At 39.4% G+C, this 20,355-nt stretch overlaps 1 protein-coding gene across 2 annotated transcripts in view; it reads right to left on the bottom strand.

Annotated features, from left to right (window-relative positions):
• ADCY9 (adenylate cyclase 9) overlaps positions 1-20,355 on the bottom strand; it is a 100,347-nt gene that overhangs the window by 14,061 nt on the left and 65,931 nt on the right. For both annotated transcript variants that reach the window (XM_068908066.1, XM_009674661.2), the window contains exons 6-9: positions 18,987-19,195; positions 10,849-11,008; positions 7,498-7,646; positions 4,467-4,508 (exon numbers count right to left, since the gene is read on the bottom strand). In XM_068908066.1, the coding sequence (XP_068764167.1) occupies positions 4,467-4,508; positions 7,498-7,646; positions 10,849-11,008; positions 18,987-19,195 (560 nt within the window). The remainder of the gene's footprint in view (positions 1-4,466; positions 4,509-7,497; positions 7,647-10,848; positions 11,009-18,986; positions 19,196-20,355) is intronic.

Genomic DNA, 20,355 nt, shown 5'->3' with positions numbered 1-20,355 from the left:
ACAGTATCAAATTCTGTATTTCCTCTAAATATTATTAAGGGCTGATGTTTTTGCTCCAAGGGAGACTCTTATCCAAACTCTATTCAACAGTAGAAAGGCTAGCTTCACACGGACATACATACACTGTTGCACTGTTGTATTAGGCAAATGAGTTCATTAACACATTACATTTGAGTTTGGACTCGACACATTTTCAAGAATGAAGGAGTATGGGTACTACCAGGTCAGCTGGACCCAACAACTCACAAATTGTCCCCCCCTGGCAAATTTTTAATCTGATAGAAGATGAGCAATGGAAAGGGTGTTTTCAAAAAGTGGGAGGGCTTTCAGTAGCCTGGATGGTGAGTTCAAACTGGATCAGGTACTGAGATGATGCGGTATCACACTGGCAGCAGCAATATGGCTATGATTCCCTTAACTTCCTGGTAGACCTATTTTCAGTACACAGAGAAAAGATTAAAAAAAAAAAAAAAAGACTGGGGAGGGTGGGGAATGAATCTTTTTCAAGGAACATAATTCAGGCACTATTCAAAACAATTGATTACTTTCAGTATCTACTGGGAAGATATCTGCTAGAAGCCCGGAGCAATGACACGTTGCTCCCTTGAGAGTACCTGAGTTCGATTCAGATAATCTGCCATGACATCAAACATCCTTGCCACAGGGATTCATTTAAGTCATAAAAGACTTTTTATTTACTCTCTATTGTACAAAATATTCCTCAATAAATTAGGCAAGGACCACAGCATCTTAAAGTATAAAAAGTGGCCTGTGCCGAACCCAAGATCTGCCTTTTAAGGGAAACCTCCTGCCTCCCATTCAGAACTTCCTAAAGTACTGGCATCTGCGAGCTCTCAATCATTTCCTCAAGCACTGGGTTGACCTTGTTTCCCATGTGGATGTACAAACGAAGAAATCTGCGTTTGAAATGACAATGACTCACTTGTAAGCTGACCTGATTTCATTAATAAGGTAATGGGTTAGTATCTCAAAAGAAAAGGTACAATATCTTTTTCAGACCCAGCATTTTTGATCACTGACTGCTGCAAGTATTAGTACAAAAAGCCACATTACTAAGAAGGAGGAAACAATTACATACGACTAACTTGAAAATCAGTTTTCTTCCTGAACATTGCGGCTACTAGGTTTCAGGACCTACCGTCACTGTAAATTACCTTCTAGGTAGTCTGCAAGAAAAGGAAACCCTGTATCTGAAGTTACCCTTTAGAATGCAAGAAGGAAAAAACCCCACACCTCTATTAAAAATCTTCTTAACTTCTTATGAGATGTTGCAGTAGAAAGTTAATTTTAAAAATCATTCAAATTGAAAATCTTAAGCTGACAATGCTCCTTTAACTCAAACAGTTGAAGTACTTCCTGGCATAGATGCCTAACTATAAACTTGGCATCTTCATCCGGTCTGAGTGCTGAATGTGGAACAAGTGAGAGCTCCAGAGATAGAATCTCCTTTGGCTTGATCACAAATCATAAAGATAATGGCTTTCTACTTATAAAGATTTTTGGAGAGCCATTTTGCTTCTGAGGCAGTATCCTATGTTTGGATCTGGATGTCTTGCTCTATTTAAAGTGGATGCATGCCTGCTAAATCTTTAAAAAGAATGCAATGGTGGAACAGTGAGGAAAAGAAGGGAAATAAAGCAGCTGCTTTTGATGAAGAACACGTAGGGGAGGCATTTAAAGAAAACTGTCATCAAGTGGTTTTAGTCTTCCATCTCAAGTGGCCTATCACTATTCCTCCTGGAGCCATCTGAAGCAGGAAAAAGACACACTACCTGCTCTGAGATAAGAAATGAATGAAAACAAGATATAGTTCTTACTTAGAAGACACAGTATATGGTAGTATCTCTTTTGGGTTGACGAAATGGTCTCTCTAGAAAAGGCAGCAAATTCCATATTTTGATTATCTAGCTTAGTGTAGACAATCCAGAGGTGGGTGAACTTTGTGCTACAACTTCACTACTAGTATCTTTCTTCCCATGTACTTTTAACAACTATCTCAGTTCTTGATCAAGAAAAGGCAAAGGTAATGGCCTCGTTCAAGGCACGCAAGTTAAAAAAGTTTTTTTGGCCTTCTTAAACTATTTCTGCAATAAGTAACTTTCCACTGAGCAAAGGGAAAGCTTATGTGCTGACTCTGGTGAACATGGAATCTATTTTTTTTTTTTTTTTTGGAATGAGAAACGAACATCAGAAAAGTTTACTAGAATAAGGGAGCGTCAGTGTTTTGTTGGTCCATCACCTGGGTAAAGGAGAAATTCTGTTCATACAGAACTTTAGACCTGGAACATGCATTCAAAAAACCCAAAAAACAACAACAACAATAACAACAAAAGCTGAAAAGAGAAGCTGAATTCTGTTGGAAATCTGTGATAGAAATAAAACAGGATTAGCTCCTAGTTCTTTCTCTCAACCTCTAACACATAGAAGAACCATGTCAATTTATAAGTTCCTGCTCCTTCAGAATGGTGGAATCCGGACTGTTAAAAAGCATCACATTGCACTGATACGGTTCTCACACTAAAATGAAAACAACGAACCAACGCCTGACAAAACTGCTACTGACATGCAGAAGAGCAGCATGTGTGATAAAAACACATATATGGTATGCACGCATTTTTTCCCCAGCTGAAGGAAGGAATGACAGACAAAATACAAATATAGAACATCTCACAATAAAAAGTTTAAAATGAAGTTTAGAAATGTTTAACAAGCCAGATATTTTGGTCACTGCCTTATTTGGTATTTAAATCACAAGCTAGGTTTTGCAAAGCAGGCAGAGTGTACTCCGTGACTGCTTGCAATAAGAACCCCTGCACGTTTTGGTTTCTTGGTATCCACTTGTATCTTTATTTGCCATGAGTTAAAAGTTACGTGATACATTTTTGGAAGAAAAATATTTGCACAGTTTGATAGCTGTTTTTGGACAGATTCCTCATATATGATGATACAGAAACCGTCACTGAATTGAAGACTGCTGTCAATTATTGAGGGCAGAATGACTTATTTATTAGTGATTAGCAGCTGTGAGGAGCCTGCTAAGTTGTTGTTACCAAAGGGTAAGACGTTTATAATTCTGAGTAATACAACTTAGGTGATTTCACAGAATTAATAATAAACCACTGAAGATCCAAATTCAGGCCAATACTAAGACATTACTTGCAGTGACCACTATGCTTTAATAGTTCATATACTACATTTTCAGCAAATTCAGTGTTCAGGCTTATAAAAAAATCAAGCCACCTCTGTTCTTTTGGCTTTAACTTTCCAGGTCTTCTGGCTTTAGCAAACTGGAATTCTATTACAAAAATAAAGGTACCTGTCATGAATCAAAGCCATACAAAAAAGAAAATCCTTCTTAAAAATCACCAGAGTAATAGATAATTTCCTGGCAAATAAACATCCAACATGGAAAGCATAGTTACCATCTCTTTGTCCTTAGGAAACACCCTTTTCCTCTAAACTATCACTGCATTCGTGTAGATTAAAATTTTTTAAAAAGTAATTTTGTTGTGACACACACTCCCAGGAAAAGCAACATCCTCCTAAATACATACTTGTTTAAAAGAATTGCTTACTCATGTATTCACAGGGTCATTATTTTAATCAAGGACAACATCATCCTAAAATTACCCTTAAATTTGCAATTAGGGGACATAATGGTCTAAAACTGAAGACCAGTAAAAACGCTTTTAAAATGGCAGAAGTGAAACTCGCAATAAAACTATGAGAACGTTAGCACTAAAATAGAGTGAATCCTTGACGTGTTGGTTTATAAGGGGTTATAAAGAATCTAGGGAAAGAGTCTAGGGCTACGATTTCACTTGCTCTAAATGATATTACTGGCTACGCTGCCCAAGAGAGCTCAGGGGGACAAACACCTCCCAGACTCTCCATTGCCAGCGTGACTCTTTGCAGCCGGCTTCTTCAGCTGCAGTTCCTCTAGCACAGGCAACTCTGCTGGCCAGCTGTGGGTAGCACCCAAATCTGCACACTTCCAAACAGTGCAAGTCAAGCAAAAAAAACGAAAAATATAGCCCATAATGTGCGGATAATGTTTATAAATGTCTGCTACTACACAAACAGGTGCAATTTTACAGCTTCTTCATAGCTCTACTTCCCAGAAATCTAATTGAAAAAGAAAATAGCTTTACACAATTCAATGAGTGCAGCATAAGTCTCTTACGATTTTTAGTCATGTCCAAGTCCTCTGGAAAGGAAGTTCCATACACAAGCAGCATACAGCATACACAATTTGTTGAACTCCCAAGTGTATTACTGTGCATGTAAAGTTTTGCTAATTATAATTGATTGAAAAATGTATCTCTAGATAAATGACTTCTAAATGTTATTTGATCTAGTTTATCCACTTACATAAAACATAATGCAGAAAAAGAAAATAAGAATTCTCTCTAAATATAAAGATGGCCATTCTATATAAAGCTTACCTAAAGTTCTGTGCCAAATCTAGATGAAAAGTTTCCACAGAGCTGAAACAAAAATGCATTGATATCAGAAAGAAAGCTAAAACAATCAACAAAACATTCTGCCAGAATTTCAGTTAGCACTTTAAACTTTTCTATTATGTAGACTGTAGGACCAATAATTGCAATTCACTTTTGATCAGCTTCAGTCAAACTTTGTTTCAACGGGACTTTCCTGCACTTTTTGCATTGCAAGACACAGCCAGGTACAGAGATGCAAACACCTCTGAAGAGTAACTGATGATAATGCAGTCAAGATGATGTCTGGAACAAGTCATTTTTAAACAATTCAATCTTCCCTTGGACGCATGGAAAAGCAATTTAAGGACTCTAAAAAAATGTTATGCCTCCATCCTGTCCGACTAACACAATACAAAGATGATAAAAGACGACAGATACAGAACCTCTTTTTGAAAATGTCACGACAGAAAATAAATAGTTGAGAAAAGTTTTGTGTTTATTTGCATTACAATTTCTCTACAATAATCAAGTGTTAAAACTCTCAGGATCAGTTACTTCTGGAAGAAAGAAGTGAAGAAACGTGCAGAATGAATTTGCCTGTGATGCACAAAAAACTGCAACTACTACTGTTATCTAGACTATTGATAAGACAGGAACAAAAAAAATTATTATTAAGCTAGTCAAGTAAAAGTTTTGGGACACACTGTTCAATATCTATTATTTTCATCCATGATCACTTCCACAAGTCACTATTTGTCGGGTATGCAACTGGACAGCAATATTACTTCAAATATTTATTTTTTAAAGATGAAATTACAACATATTCTATGATTTCCATACTTAACGGTCCATTAATGGTCACCACTAATCAAACCACAGGACCAAATATGCCGTCCCTGGCAATGATTCTTAAAGACACTTTCTTAAGCATTCACACCACCCCTTTAGGAGTCAGTAAAAGTTGATGCTATAAAATTATACACAGGCAAGGTCGCCACCTCTCTGCCTGGGAAGAGCCTTTCTCAGTCTCGTAAAAAAGTTGGTATGAAGGAAAAAGCATAAGTTACCTAAAGTTTTTTGTCCTGCCCTATGCACAAAGCCAGGATGCAGAGTGTAACTACAAGCCGATATGATAACTGCACCTGTAACTTCTTCTAAAATTTTGAGTTTGAATAAGTAATTAGACTTAAAATTATGATACTAATCCTTCTGATTTTCTTCTGTGACAAAACGCCTTTGCTATGGATGCACAGAGGTCTGTTCAAGCAATCACTCAAGAGAACATCAACCATGATGATACACTTTTCATGCTTTAGCATGACAAATGCCTTTGCATAGGCTTCCGGTACTACATTAGATTTTTTTAAAAGGTTTGCAGTGAACCAGCATCTAGTTATGCCACGGTAACTCTATTGCAGACATGGTGGCATGCATGTAGCCTAAGGAGCAGTAAGAACCTCTGCTTGGGGGAATTACAGAAGAGTAGCTAGGGAGTCATGAAAGACCACCAAAGATTTACTATTCACTAACTTCCCTGAAAAGACACACCTGTGGCTAACTTCTCAGTGAAGCTGATGTCTGGACAGACTTAAAGACAGTGAAACGGTGATAGTGGCACAAAGAAAACGTCAACAGGTACAAGGTAAGTCCCCGTTGCGAGAGCCGACATAGTCAGAGGTGTCTGAGTAGAAATGAATTTAGCATCCTGGAAGATGTTAGTTAATTAAAGTTAGTTAAGCTGGACAACCAAAATCAAATGGATAAATCAAAGATGAGATAGGGAGACATCCATAAACTGAACACTACTTCTCCCCACTGACGCTAGAAAGGGCTGTCCTGTACTCATTGCCTGAGTGCTCTGCTTAAAAACAAAAAAGAGATTTCCTCTAGTCTAAAGTGATCTACAAACCTTTCTCCAACTGACTCTAGTTCCAAGTTAATTTTTTCAAGGAGAGAAAGACTCTTCTTCCTACAACTCTTAGAGCAACTTCTGAGTTACATATGGTCTGAACAGATGTTACGGAGTATTTTTTATTCTCTTTCTCTCCCTCTCTCTTTTTAAAATTAGATCAAGATTAAAAGAGACCACTGCATATACTTGAAGAGGGGCTTAAAAGCTAAATGCTCACACAAATCATGTATCTACAAACGCTCTGTTTTTCCATGCTTTTCACCATATGGTTCAGCAAAACTCTGAAGAAGGGTAAAAAGAATGGCTTTTGAGATCCTTGCAAAGTCCATGCTGTGGTGAGTGCCAAAGTTTATGCATCTTAAGCCTCTGAGAAGTGTAACTTGATTATAAAATTTTAACAATAAGAGTGGACAGATGGCTGGAAGGAGTCCCTTGACTACCTTGGCAAGAAATTAGAAGAAGGATCCTGCAAATAAGTTCTCCTATGGGGAAAACTGCTTATCAGAGGAAAAACTGAAAAGCCTTAAGGTTATTACACAGAAACTGCATTAACTTGATTCCTCCGGTTATCGTCTTCCAGAATCCTCTGAAGAGGCAGAAAAGTGGGAGAGGAAACAGGCTATTAGACCCCTACTAAATCTGAGTATCTGCCTTCTATAGTGAAAAATTCCTTGAGGAGCAAGCTGGAAGAAAGATATATAAGATCCTCAGGCCAAAATCAAATCTGGAGGAGCACGGGGAAAAACTGAAGAAGAGGTGGTGCCAAAGAGCACCACTAAGTACCTCAGAAATGTCTTAAGAAAAGAAAACAGAGGTTTCAAAGCAGAAGACGAAAAGGAAATTCTGAGAGTTTGACTAACATATGTGTAAGCATGCCCTAGACACACATGGCTTGAAGACAGAGCATCATTTCTGAACAGATTACAGGAAAGGACCCCTCAGACATCACCCTGAAATCCTTGAAATAAAGCCGACCTCCTCCCAAATCCATTTTTGAAGTTTGAGATACTGGAGAAATTCATGGTAGATACAAAAATCATATGCGTTGGACTCTCACTTCATGGGTGCAGAAAACAAATAAGACCAAAACACGGTCTATGAGTGCTAAGGTATGATGCTCACCTGTCTGGACACAAGGAGACATAGAGCAGAATGAGAAGTACTGCTCCTACTACAGTTGCCAATAGAGATCTCATCCAGGAGCTAAGCTGGCAGAAGTTACAGTACTGGACAATGGTGATCAGAATTGCGCAACACATAAACATGGTATACTGCAACAAAGAGAGAGAGTGCACATTAGCGTCTTCTTGGTGACTGGAGCCCTTCCGTACGTAAATGTCACCTTAAATAAAGGAACATGTGACATGAAAGAGAAGGACCTAATTTCCCGTTTAAAATGCACACCAAGTAATCCCACATACTCTCTGAGAATTTCAGGAGACAGCACTTCTAGATGGAGGTCTTCCTTTCAAAGAACAAGAAAACTTACAGCATAGATAGTCTGTCACAGTTTTCACCAGCTGGAGTTTTGTGTTACTGCATTACGCAGCCATTGTACTTTCAGCTTACCTTTGCAAAAAGCTCAGTGCCTCTTCCTATCAAAAAAGAGGGTGTATATTCACGCTAACCTCCTCTCTAACTACTGGCATCCAATCCTGCTGTTTTATATCGGACATCCAAATTCCATTTGACTGAAAATGCGGAATATATTCACCCTCAGATACTTTGTGCAACTGCCTAACCTTAAAAACCCCTCTTAGAGGAAGTTATCATATTGCCCAGCAACAGGTGATCTCAGAATGACAAAAAGCTGTTTTGATAACAAGAGTGGGTATCTGTCATTGTCAACGGATGCTCTGTAACATCACCGTTTGTGCCAATTTGAAAGGACAATTTTAGATTTACTGTCCCAAATTTCCTATCTCAGAAAACCTTGCCTTTCCAAATCTTTACTGGATAAATAAAAGGAAGTGCAGAACAGAGCTATTCCCCAGAATGTTTTAATCTCTCTGAGATACAATGATGCAGCAGACAAAACTCTCAAGCTGATGTGCAAATTCTGATTGTATTGGGGATGTCAATGACAATCCAAGCTAAAACAGAGACTCCACAACTGTATTACAGAGCTCTTTTCTGTTTTAGCTACATACTGGATTTTACACTAGCAAAATGATCATTCTCCCTCTCTTCCGTTTTGTATTTCTTTTACAGCTGGAGTACAGGAACAGAAAATTAGCAATACGGTAGCATAACAAATAAGCATGTGATTCAGAGGTAGAAACAGTTTATCTATGGGGAAAAAAAAAAAAACCCTTACATAATTTACCATTTTAAACCACAAGCACAGTTTTAATTTAAGGACTCAAAAATGGATAAAATGAATTTCAGAAGTGTCCATAAAAAAACATAATTTAAACTTACTTTTTTTTCCCCCATTTCAGGTCTCCTAAAGTGGCAGAGCACTGGTTCTCACTCCAAGTGATGCCCCAGCATGAAGCCAGCCTACAGAGGGTCAGTAAGTGCTGTGTTTTACTATGTATGCATGGCTTTGGAAAGTTTTTTTTCAATGTTGTTGTTGTTATTTTTGTTTTTAATTATTTATATCCAGGGAGGAATAAAATGCCATGAATTAAAAAAAAACTTTGCAAAACCATGTCATAGTAAAATATGACACTTACCTGACCCTCTATAGACTGGTTCCATTTCCTAGAGCTCCATGATTGTTGAAACATCACTGAGCACAAGATGAGTTGGGACATCTCTTGGAGAGTGAGCCAACAACCCCACGACTCTGGAGGACCTGCAAGAGGAAAGAAAGCAAAGTTCATTCTCAGTTTTGTGATGAACACCACCATCTTACTGAAGCACGTGGACTAATAACCTGATCTGAAGAGGTACTGAGAATACACTTATATAGTGGTTCTTCCTATTTTATTTTTAAATGCTTAGAAACATAATCAAGGATGGTGGTGAATGGAATTATATAAAATGGAAAAAGAAATTGGAAAGATCTGAAGTTTTTCAGCTCCCTTTAGTGTGAGGAAAACACTCCTATAATTAGTTAACTGGTCATCATGAGGGAGGAAGGCCATCATTAAACTAAAGAAATTCACATAGCTTTAAAATATTTAACTTAACTAAAGTTCACAAAGGATGAAACCTGTAGAATGATCTTAACATGGGATGCCACAGAACCTCAAATTCCATCCTCTGCAACTGTGAAAATCGTGGAATATATGTTCCAATCAGAAAGGACCACAGAACACCTGATCCGCACATTCCCATGGACCAAACGCTTCCTACCACTCAATAATAAACTGTGCACCTATAATGTGTGATAGAGAGAATGAAGAAGATCTGGTCATTACCTACACCCAGGACCCCAAAATAGCAAGAGATTTGTGATACTAGCATTCCCAGAAGGTCCTGGAAAGGAATGGTCATATACTGTGCTACATAAGAGAAAAAAGAAAACAGAAGACAACTACCCCCCCTCCTCAAAGCACCCATTTCTGTCAGTCTAAACTGGCTGGAAAATGCCATCTGACTCCAAATATGGCAAAGACATGAACAGGACGCTGTTCTGAGAACTTAACGTCTCTAGGAGCAACAGCACGTCTCTAGCTCCAACAAGCCAGTCATCCGGAAGAGACTGGCTTGAGCATCAAATGCCCAGAAACCTGTAGCACACACTGGATTTCCTAACTGCAGGAGTTCTGCTTAGTTATATTGCTCCTTTGTGTAAACTCAACAAACTGTATCTCAAAACAATTTAGGTTCCCGTATCCACAACTCGCTTTAGAACTAGAACTCTTCTAGAACTTCATTTCTGAGACAAACTTTTGTCTTAGTTTCCAGTGTATTTTATTCATAAAGAGCATTGACTTTAGTTAGTCAGCCTTTAAATTAAATTATTCTACCCTCTCTTCAGTATTTAAACCCTTCCCCCACCTCTTCTGAATGTGTTTATTAAAGGACACCCCAAATCCCTTGAGCACCTTTCTTTGACTGGGCTAAATAAGCCAATTTCTTTCAGTACCTTTTTCAGGAGATAGATGTTGAATTTCTCTAACCATTCTCATTGCCCTTGCAGAGCAATCATTTCATCTCAGAGTACAAATTCTAACTCAAAAATCGTAATTAATGCAATGAAAAAATATCTAAGATACACTTTTTACACTATCTAGAAAAAGCACTTGAAGAACTGTTTATTCTGAGAAAGAATATACATATGTAGGTAGGCATTTATAGGTATATAAACATCCCTTTTCATATGAGGGTTTTCAAAAAAGGAAGTGACTATTTACATAACAAACTATATATTTCATCATACACAAAAAAAACTACTTCTCTAAGAGAGATCTGTATCAAACAGATGCAGAACATGAGGGATATGAAGGAAGAAGGCAGGCCAGCAACAATCTCTGTTAGATCCAAATGTGTCAGATTATGAAACAGAGTTCCACAACTTACATGTATGTTTGTCTCAAAATCAGAGGTGAAGTGTGAAAAAACTGCAAGAGCTGGGAGAGAAACCAGGATTGCACCGAAAAAATGTCGAGGCAGCCAGCCAGATATCACCTCCAGGAGACGCTTCGTGCAAGCCATCACCTCCTCCAGAAAGAATGCCATTCTGCAACAAATCACAGGACAAACCTATGCATTAATTTCAGCGCATCACTTCATACGTCTCAATTTACCTGTAATAATGTAACTTTGAACACTACATTTAGGCTGTATGAACAGTCACAGCATATTGTACAACGCATGACTTCTCGATGATTTTGGGAAATAATCCATGCTTGCTGAAAGAGAATCATTTGCTTGGTACAGCAAGGGGGTGCGACAAAAGAAAAGAGGAGGACCCGTGTGGCGGTGCGTTTTGCAGAAACAAACTGAAAAAACTGTTTCAGTTACTTGGAAGATTAAGTGCCTGAAAGACATCTCCTCATTCATAAATATTTAGCCTTAAAGGGAGTGGAAGCTAAAGAAGCTGAAGTAACATCACAAAATGTTTGAAAAGTAGGGTTGTACATCCTACCAACAGATTCTCCATCCAGAGGCAATCCAAACGCATGCATTTTTAATATTATAATGGAAACCAATTCTCCCAGTCACAACCAACTGGACAGAAGTTCCCAGCTGAAATCACACCCCGTTCCCTCTCATCAGGGCACTGGAAGAGAGCGCGGGTTGCGAGCTGGCACCGTCCGCTGCCGTCGGCGCACAAGACGCAGTTGCGAGGAGCGCTCGGGGAGGCCAGCTGGCAGCTCACGGCTCCTCCACTCGCCTGGTGGTATCTAGCGCAGCAGCCCAGTTGGCTCTGCACGAGACAGTCGGGAAGAAGTGGTTCTTGCCTCAAGCTGCTGGTAAAAAGGGAGGCCCAAACCTGCGAAGTGCTGAAGGAGCCAGACAGAGAAACAGGAAGAGCTCTCGAGAGCAGTTTAACAGACATATTTCTTACATGAGAGCATTTCTAATTGTTCAAACGAGTAAGCAAAGGCAAAAGTGTGCTTGATGCTTGAGGACACTGCATGTAAACTGTTATTTATCTACGGAAACTGATCTTCAGGAAACTTGCTTCCTAAAGCTCCAAAACATTACTCATGCTAGAAAAACTGCAGCTGCTGTTTAAGTTTCTTATTATTTTTATTAAGATATAATAAGGTAATGCAGTACAGTTAACTTCATACAAAGCCATTTCACTGTGGATGAATATAATTATCCGAATGTGCCCAGGCTTTTCATCGCTTTATCAAAGGGTTCCTGCCTTTCCACGACTTCACGAACTTGCTTGAAAGAGAGAGCGACTGCAACACTTCGGGGCAGTGAAGTTTATACATACCGCTACAAAGCACAGTGAACTACTGTAGCAGTGAACCGCAGCAGAGCTCAAACAGCAAATAATCACTACTTTTTGGGCAGAGATGCTCTCAGACAATGAGAATGTATGTTCTGTATGTTCAACACCCACAGGATATGAAATCCCCACACTCCAGAGTTGCACAAATCCTTCCCTATTACACAACGTCTACCACTGATGTTTAAGATTTTCTTTAATACTCTTGTCTAAAATACAAGGTATAATGCCAGATGAAAATCTTACACAAAACAGGGCAAATTTAAAATTGTTTAGGTGAAACTGACACTATTTGCATCCCTTCAAAAATGTATAGTTTGTGAATGTTATTTTAATTCTCAAGTCTAGACTTCTGAGCGTTTTGCGACCTCCAGCTTTCTTTGGAAGCTGCAAGAGCTCTTCTTGTCGTTCAGCCCTAGTTTAATAATACTTCTCTCTCTCCCTTTCTCTCTCTTTTTTTTTTTTTTTTAAATCTGGGAATTATATTTGAATGCGTAGGAAAAGATAAAACTTGGGTAACAGCACGGAAGACACTGTAATACACCAGTCTCCCACAAGAGGGGGCTAACACATCTCTCAGCTGCTGGCTCACGGGACTGCCATTTAAGACAACAACAAAAAAAAGCCACATTACATCACAAGAAGGAGCTTCCAACAAAGCACAGAAACAGAAAAACGGTACATAAAATAAAATAAAATAAATTCAAAAGTTACCCAGAGTAAGAACAGGATTTTCTTAAGCGTTACATACTGTCCTAACTTCGGTGCCTCTAACATCAATGACAGAACTATCCGCGTCTTCGGTAGCAGCCAAGTTAGTCCAGTATCGAATACTTCTGAAAATGCCACCCAAGTTCATGCCGCTAAAAATAAAATTCAATTCTCCTAAAGCGTACGAGTCGGGATTAGCATTTACATGGCTAAACCGTGAGAAAGGAGACAGAAGTCAGGCTCCAGTACAGAATGCCCTGGGCTAAGCTACATACCACAGCTCTTCCCCGCCAGCTGCATGAAAAGACAGGAAAACTCAAATCCCTGCAAATGCAAATCAGTGACACCTCTCTGCCCACGCACGGTGTGATCGTTCATGTCACTCTCATGTAGGCTGGCACAGAAACCAGTTCTGTGGCATGCAGAGTGTGACAGATACCCAGTGCAACTCATGTCTCTCACCCCAACCTACACGGGGACTAGATGGTGCAGAAAGCTTTTTTTTTGCCAAGCCTCCATGCCAGGACAAATTCTTGTGGGAACTATAGCAACAAATCCATCAGCAAACCTGATCAGTTAATCCTGTGATGAGGACACTTCTTTATTTAGGCAGCTGAGTGTTTGAAAAAGCTAGCACAAATTCCAGAACAGCTCCACATTTCTCAGTGATAATGTTTACCTTTTTGCATTGACTTTTTTTCAATATAGAATTTATTGCAATACTCTGCGCTCCAGAGTTGAAACAACTGAAATCCCTTCCTTCACAAAACAGCAAAAGGCTGTGAATACAGCACAACTCTCCCATCACAGGAAGCAAGAACTGCATTAAATCCAGACAGCAGTGAGAGCTGCAGACAGATTTAATGGCTACAGGGCACTATCAGTAAATAATGCAGTGTCAGTGGGTAGCACAACAGGGCTTAAATGCTAACGCATCTAAGATGTTTACACAAGCTGTAGTTCAAATTAGTAACTTTGACATAAATGATTAATGGGTAATGGAGAACGTTACCGTCATTTCTGTATTTACTGGCAGTTTAAAATCGATTCCCATATTTCAAATCAAAGGTTTTGGCATAGCAACAATTTGGTGGGATATTAACTACCAAAGTCACAGATGTTAGAAATAAATAAAGGCAAACAGAATACATTGTTTTCCCTTGCATCAATACACACTCTATAAGTCATGTTGTTAACAGAGATGGCTCATTTAGCTCTAGCTTCAGCAAGCAATTTTTGTTCTTGGTCAATCTCTACTGAAGGATGGCATCAAAAGCAATGTGTTTTTTTTTAAATACTTACTTCTAAAAAGTTTTACTCCAAAGCCAGAATGAGCTAGCAGAAGTCTCTAGCTAACAGAAATCCTGTACTTACACCTGAAATAGTGGGCAGATGTCTTCTGCACGTATCCTTGCAGAAGCATTCCTAAGAATCCCAAGCGAAATCCCACAGTGTCATACGTTCAGTGACATTTCCCAAGACATTTTTATAAAATGTCAGAACTTTAAGACCTTTTACACTTCAACTAAACTCATGAAAGTCAAAGCAGTCACATTTCAAGTGCGCAGATGGACATTCTTTGCATTGTAGTTACAGATCTGGAGATGATATATTCCACATGCTTACACATTAAGCACCATTTTTTGCATGCAGCTTTATACAACTAATTTTAGAGTGGCACTTGTGATAACAGTGGGAGCTTCATTTATAGATACTCCAATAATTTATTATCAGACACTTCAGAGAGGAAACAAAACACCCTTCTCCCTTCTAAGCTTTGCCCCATTAGGACTTCAACTATATCAGACTTAAAAGTTCTCATTTATTTCTCATTTTATAGACAGTGTTCACCTCTCCCATTATTTCAGCTGGATTAAAGCTCTCAGCCATAAGAGCTGTAGTGAGTATTCCTTAGCTGGACTACTGGATTCAATTAAAAGTTAGACTGATTTAAAGAGAGCGTGTTTTGCATCATGATAATGAAAATACAATGAGCAACTTAGGCAAGAATTTTCTGGTCTCAAAATAATCCCTTTCCTGAAACGTTGGGATTGTGCCCAGCATTGTAGTCCAATCTCCTCCCTTCAGATATCTCTGTGGTATTCTGTGATTGTCATTTGGGATGACATTTCTGTACGGGAAGTTCTGTGCTGTGTCTGTGTATAACTAGTGGTCAAAGTGAGCTGGTATATATATGCCGGTATGTTAAACAGTCCTTAAAAGAAGCTTTTTGCTTCTTTATGCTGAGGGTATAACAATATGTCTGTCCTCCTAATGCCGACATTTGCTATACCTAAATAGTGGAAAAACAGAACAGTCTGTAAAGCCATTGTCTGGGGATATACAAAACAGTGTACAACTTAAACATTTTGAATTTAATGTAGCCAGCTGAGCACACTTAGGGCAAGACTTTTCTTCATTAGCACAGAGTAGGGAAGTGGAAGGCTGTTACACCTGTACAGAAATGCACTGGAGTGGCCTGAAAGCACAGTTATTTACTGTAAAATAAATACATAGCATTAATTCAAAAAGAAAAAAAGGCCCCAAACCAAAACCCAACGCAGATACCAGTTCCTACTAACAGGAGTCCTGCAAAAAAAAAAAAAAAAAAATCACATTTAAAACTGGGAGTTTACCAGAGAGCTGCTGAGACTTTCATCTACAAAGTGTTCTTTCTTACCACTGTGTGTAGCATGAGGCTCTTTTTAGGAAAGTATTCTGGGTAAGATCTGCTCAAACCTGAGATGATCCTTTTTTGCACTTAAGAGATTTAGGTCAGTGTTAGATGCAATGAGCAGAGGTAAACCAAATACAAATTACATCTCATTTAGCAGAGGAAAGATCACGAACGTGAGTCTGCGGTAGTAAGTTCCTGAGAATCAATTTTTTATTACTTTGCAGTAAATACAGAGTGATCTAAAGACATTTCCCCCCCCACCAAAAGAAAGGAAGGCCACGTCTCGTGCTTGCCTCAGGCTAAGAGCATGACAGGGGCTCCAGGAGCAACTGGATTCCTATATCCCTGCTCCTCAACTGCAAGGTTGATGGAGGGGCACAGAAGGGCAGCGATTATTTATGCCACCCAGCAATGCTTTTGCTCAGACTAACCATGAAGATCTGTGGGGTCTTGAGATTCATGGTCATCCTGGACTCAGATGAACGCAGTCACTGCTGGTAACCATAGATCACCCGCAGCGGTAGTAGCCTGTGCAGGAATTGCAATGTTTCCTGCATGCCTAAACTTCCTTCGAGCGTCCTTTAGGATAAAGCCAGTCCTTCATGCTGTCAACACACTGTTTACTGAAAATCTATTATTACTACGCCAGATGGGACTACCTAAGTTTTGATGGCTGTCTACAGGTGTTCTCCAAAATAAGAGGCTTCTCAATCTGTCTTTCAAATCAGAATAAAGCATGAAAGAATGACTAAAAATCTCAAAAATATTTCTGAGACTTAGGAGTCACCTTAGTTCTTAAATCTTACTGACTTGAAACGAAGAATCTAGGCTGGTTTAGAAAGTAAAATTCAGGCTTTAAGCCATACATATTCTCATACAAATATCAGAAATACTAGTGGCAGAACCAAATACTGCTAAAAAACAACCTTATCAAGCCACTTAAATTCACCTCGGCAACGCCCCGGGCTCACTACCAGAGAGCACATACAGTGGTGCAATGAATCTAAACCTCTCTACAGCCACATGCAATTCAGAAAGACAAAACTGCTTTGCAAACTCCTGATTACACAAATAGCATACTGAAAACAGCATTTTCTCTTCTTCTCCTTCAGAAACACCTGAATCACCAATTACAGAACAGCACTGAAGTAAAAGCTTATGTACTTACTCATAAACATTTGTCAGATTATAGCATTAATTTTTGATAACCATATGGAAAAAGAAAAGGTAAATGCAAAGACAGTAGCATTCAGCACTAGAAAAATAAACAAGAAAAATAATAAATTGAAAAATACTAAATCTGGATATTTTGATATCCTTTGATAAGGCACCTGCAAGGTAAAGGAACATTGATTTTCTCTAAACATATCTGCACAGCAGAAATCAGCTTTTCTACAAAGTGGCGGTTGAATTGCTCAAAGCTGAACACACTCAAGGATGCCGTCGCATGGCTGCCTAGCCCAACCTAACTGCTCTGTACTGCTTTCCTACTCCCCCACCTGATACAACTAAAGAGCTGCCCCGACACGTCAAGCTGACAAAAAACTTTCACCTTTTTTTCCTGAGACGGAGCACTCTGACATGGCTCTGTAAAGGGGATAACGCCTCTCTGGGCTGGTGCAAGTGAGAGCACAGAGAAACAGTTAATCTAGCTTGCGGTATATAGGATATACTGGAAGTTTGGGCATCTCCCAGTAAAGGTCTTAACACTTAACTTCCCGAGTTTCTCGTTTTTCTAAGATCTCCCAAAGCACCATACTATTCAAACTGTAATAATAAAATAAACCTGCTAAGAAATACTATTTTTAAAAGCATTTCCACTCTTCAAAAACGGTATCTCTTTACCCAGAAACGCTAGCTTTGTATTTGTGCAAATACGCTTGCATACACTCGTACACACATTTGCATTAACAGCTGACTTCAGTGACTGAAGTAGTAATTTAGTACTTTTTAGCTGACCCTCAAAATTCAGAATAACAGTGCACATTGCCATCTATTTTTTCTTCTGAATCATCAGCAGAATTGTTCTGACTTGTAATTAGAAAAGCATTTTAATTTACACATATCTTATAGGCTTGCAGAATTACAAGCGAGGACATACATTTCCACACATCACCTTTATTACCTGCTCTTGTGACAGAGGGAACTGCAGTAAAATGGGGGGGTGGGGGGGGGAGAAGAAACCTGCTCACACAAGTATAGACAGACAAACAACTTATTACTGAGGCTATCATCTGGGTTAATAACAAGTTATGTGTGGTATCTATATAAATCAGGCAACACACCCACAAGACCACGAGCCTTACTGGAAGCATGTACCACTGCAGTCTTCTACTAAATTTGAGCACATTAGTATCTCCAATGAGGTCTGGGAGAAAAGCCCAGATTAGGTAGGAACTGCATGGTCACCGGTCTTCAGACTAAAAACGATGGGGTGAAGACCGTAAGGGTCTTAGAGGACCAGGACGCACACACTGCAGGTGACCAGATATAAATCCAGAATGAAAAATTGCTATTAAATATCAAATCTCTGCATTTTTAGGCAAGCCCTACCCTACCTCCAAGGGCACAGGAGAGGTACAGCCACAGGGGTTGCAGGGACCTCTGTGTTTAGGAACTCAGGGACTGAGAATCCTTCACTGCCAACTGCAAAGAGACAGCGTGGGGACTGTGGCACTGCCAAGCGCAGTCCTGAGAAGCAGTCCCTTCTGCAGAGGCAAACTAGTGACCCACCTCAAGCAGCAGATGACTGTCATAGAGCTGAGGGCTCAGGGGAAATGCTTAACTTCACTTACGTGTCAAACTGAAAAACACAAACTATTTTGAATATTAAGCCCATGAACATTGAAATAGAAATCATTAAGAAAACTAATTCTGGACAGATGTAACGCAATTTTCACATTTTTTTTCCCCCGAAATGGACTGTTCTTTGCATTTCTGATTTAAAAAAAAATCAATTTTAACACCAGAAAGATGTATTTTTGTCTAGGAATTTAAATGAGGGGATTTTTTTTCTGAAGGACAGAAAGAAGTTTTCTGCTTGAGTTCCCTCATTCTGATGGTTCTCTGAAGGGTGATGACAGTGAGCTCTGTGTGGCATCAAGAGGAACAAAAAGCTGGGGCAGCCACAACGCACAGATCCATAGGTAGCCTTTATCAGAGTCATGTTTCTTCCCTTTGGTTAGCTAGATTTTCTCCTCGCACCAGATTTGCTGCAAGCCTTCCTGGCTTCGCTAACATTGTTCCCCAAATATTATAGATTCTCAGAGAGAGTTCCTGGGATGCTGTGAAACAGAAGTTTATCCAGTCAACCACCATTTTAGTTCATATTGCTATTTCAAGACTTTCTTTCACTTTATTTACCTAATTGAGATGACGAGGGACAGCACTTCTAGCAGGATAGCAATGACGAATACCACGACTGCTGCCGGCGGTGGAGGGGATGAGACCATCCCATGTTTCAGGAAACACGTGATGGAGAGTATTAGGAAGACTGTGGTGGAAAGGAACACGTCCAGGAGTGAGCTGAAGGTAGCACTGGCAAACGTCTTCACTGGGGCATTCCTTATAACCTATGGGGAAAACAAGGATTGAGGGAAGGGATGAACAAGAATAAATACTCCTTTGCTGAATTCAACCGTCACCATAAATAGCAGATCACAAAAACTAATAAAGCAATACAGAACATTTTGCCACTTCATTAATTCAACTGTGTTAAAAAACAACACCCCTCAGCAAAAACAAACAGATAGTTCCAGGACTATCAGTTCCCTGAGAGTAAGTTTCTGTTGAGAAAAAGCACTGGGGCTGGGATGATTTTTTATTTTTATTACTTTTTAAAGTCCACTAACATATTTTTACAGGATATTATGATACAGAAATAAACTACACAAAAATTACCTATGCTATGAGAAGAAACATAAAAACCATAATCACTAACAGAGAAAGCTAAAAGTTTTCTTCACAGATTTTTATTCAAAGTAGCAATAGATTTTCTAACAATAAAAAAAAAAATTCTGATTCCAATGGTTCATTCAGAAAACCCTCCACACACCAGTCTACAGGGACAACGACTTGCATGTGGCAGAGTTCATGTCTGTCTCTCAGTCAAGATTAAAAGCAACAATCAGGACACTATGTATTTTAAATTGATGTAGGCCCAGGACATCAAGTTCTGCTTTTCTCTAACCCCTTACCACGCATTCCCGTCCCATTTTGTGCTGGCCCTAGTGTTCATGCAGCTGTGGAGTGAGCTGGTTTGAGGGCCAATCCAGCTGAAAACTAGATCATGAGCTCCATGTCCCGGCTTACTCCAATGAGTCCAATCTTATGAGTGTTTATGCCTGCCCAAGGGAGGAGGCAAGAATGTGCAGCTTCCAGCGTTTGTGTGCTTGTGTGTGTGAGTATGGGGTGGGGGGGACGGGACGACAGAGGAACAGGCTGTGACCGTTTGGGCTTAAAAAGAACGTTAAGCTCCTATTTCAGATGATCTAAGCAGAGTTTGCAGCTCTTCTTTGTAGCCTTAACGCTTCCAGTTTTAAACTTAGTCATCTTTAGACACTGGATGGCAGAAAGTAAGCTCCGAAGGAAAAAAAAAAAAAAAAAAAAGGAAGGAAGGTATGTTATCAATATTGCCAAGAGGTAGCCCAGTTTGACTCCTACGGTCTTGTACTACGGTTTCCTCCGGGAATTTCTTTTGCTCCTCAGAACACCACCTGCACTCAGGAACACT

This window comes from Struthio camelus, chromosome 15 (genome assembly GCF_040807025.1).
Source record: "Struthio camelus isolate bStrCam1 chromosome 15, bStrCam1.hap1, whole genome shotgun sequence".
In the NCBI taxonomy this organism is placed as follows: domain Eukaryota; kingdom Metazoa; phylum Chordata; class Aves; order Struthioniformes; family Struthionidae; genus Struthio; species Struthio camelus.
The sequence above is the reverse complement of the archived record's forward strand: the minus strand, read 5'-3'. Positions and strand labels throughout refer to the sequence as shown.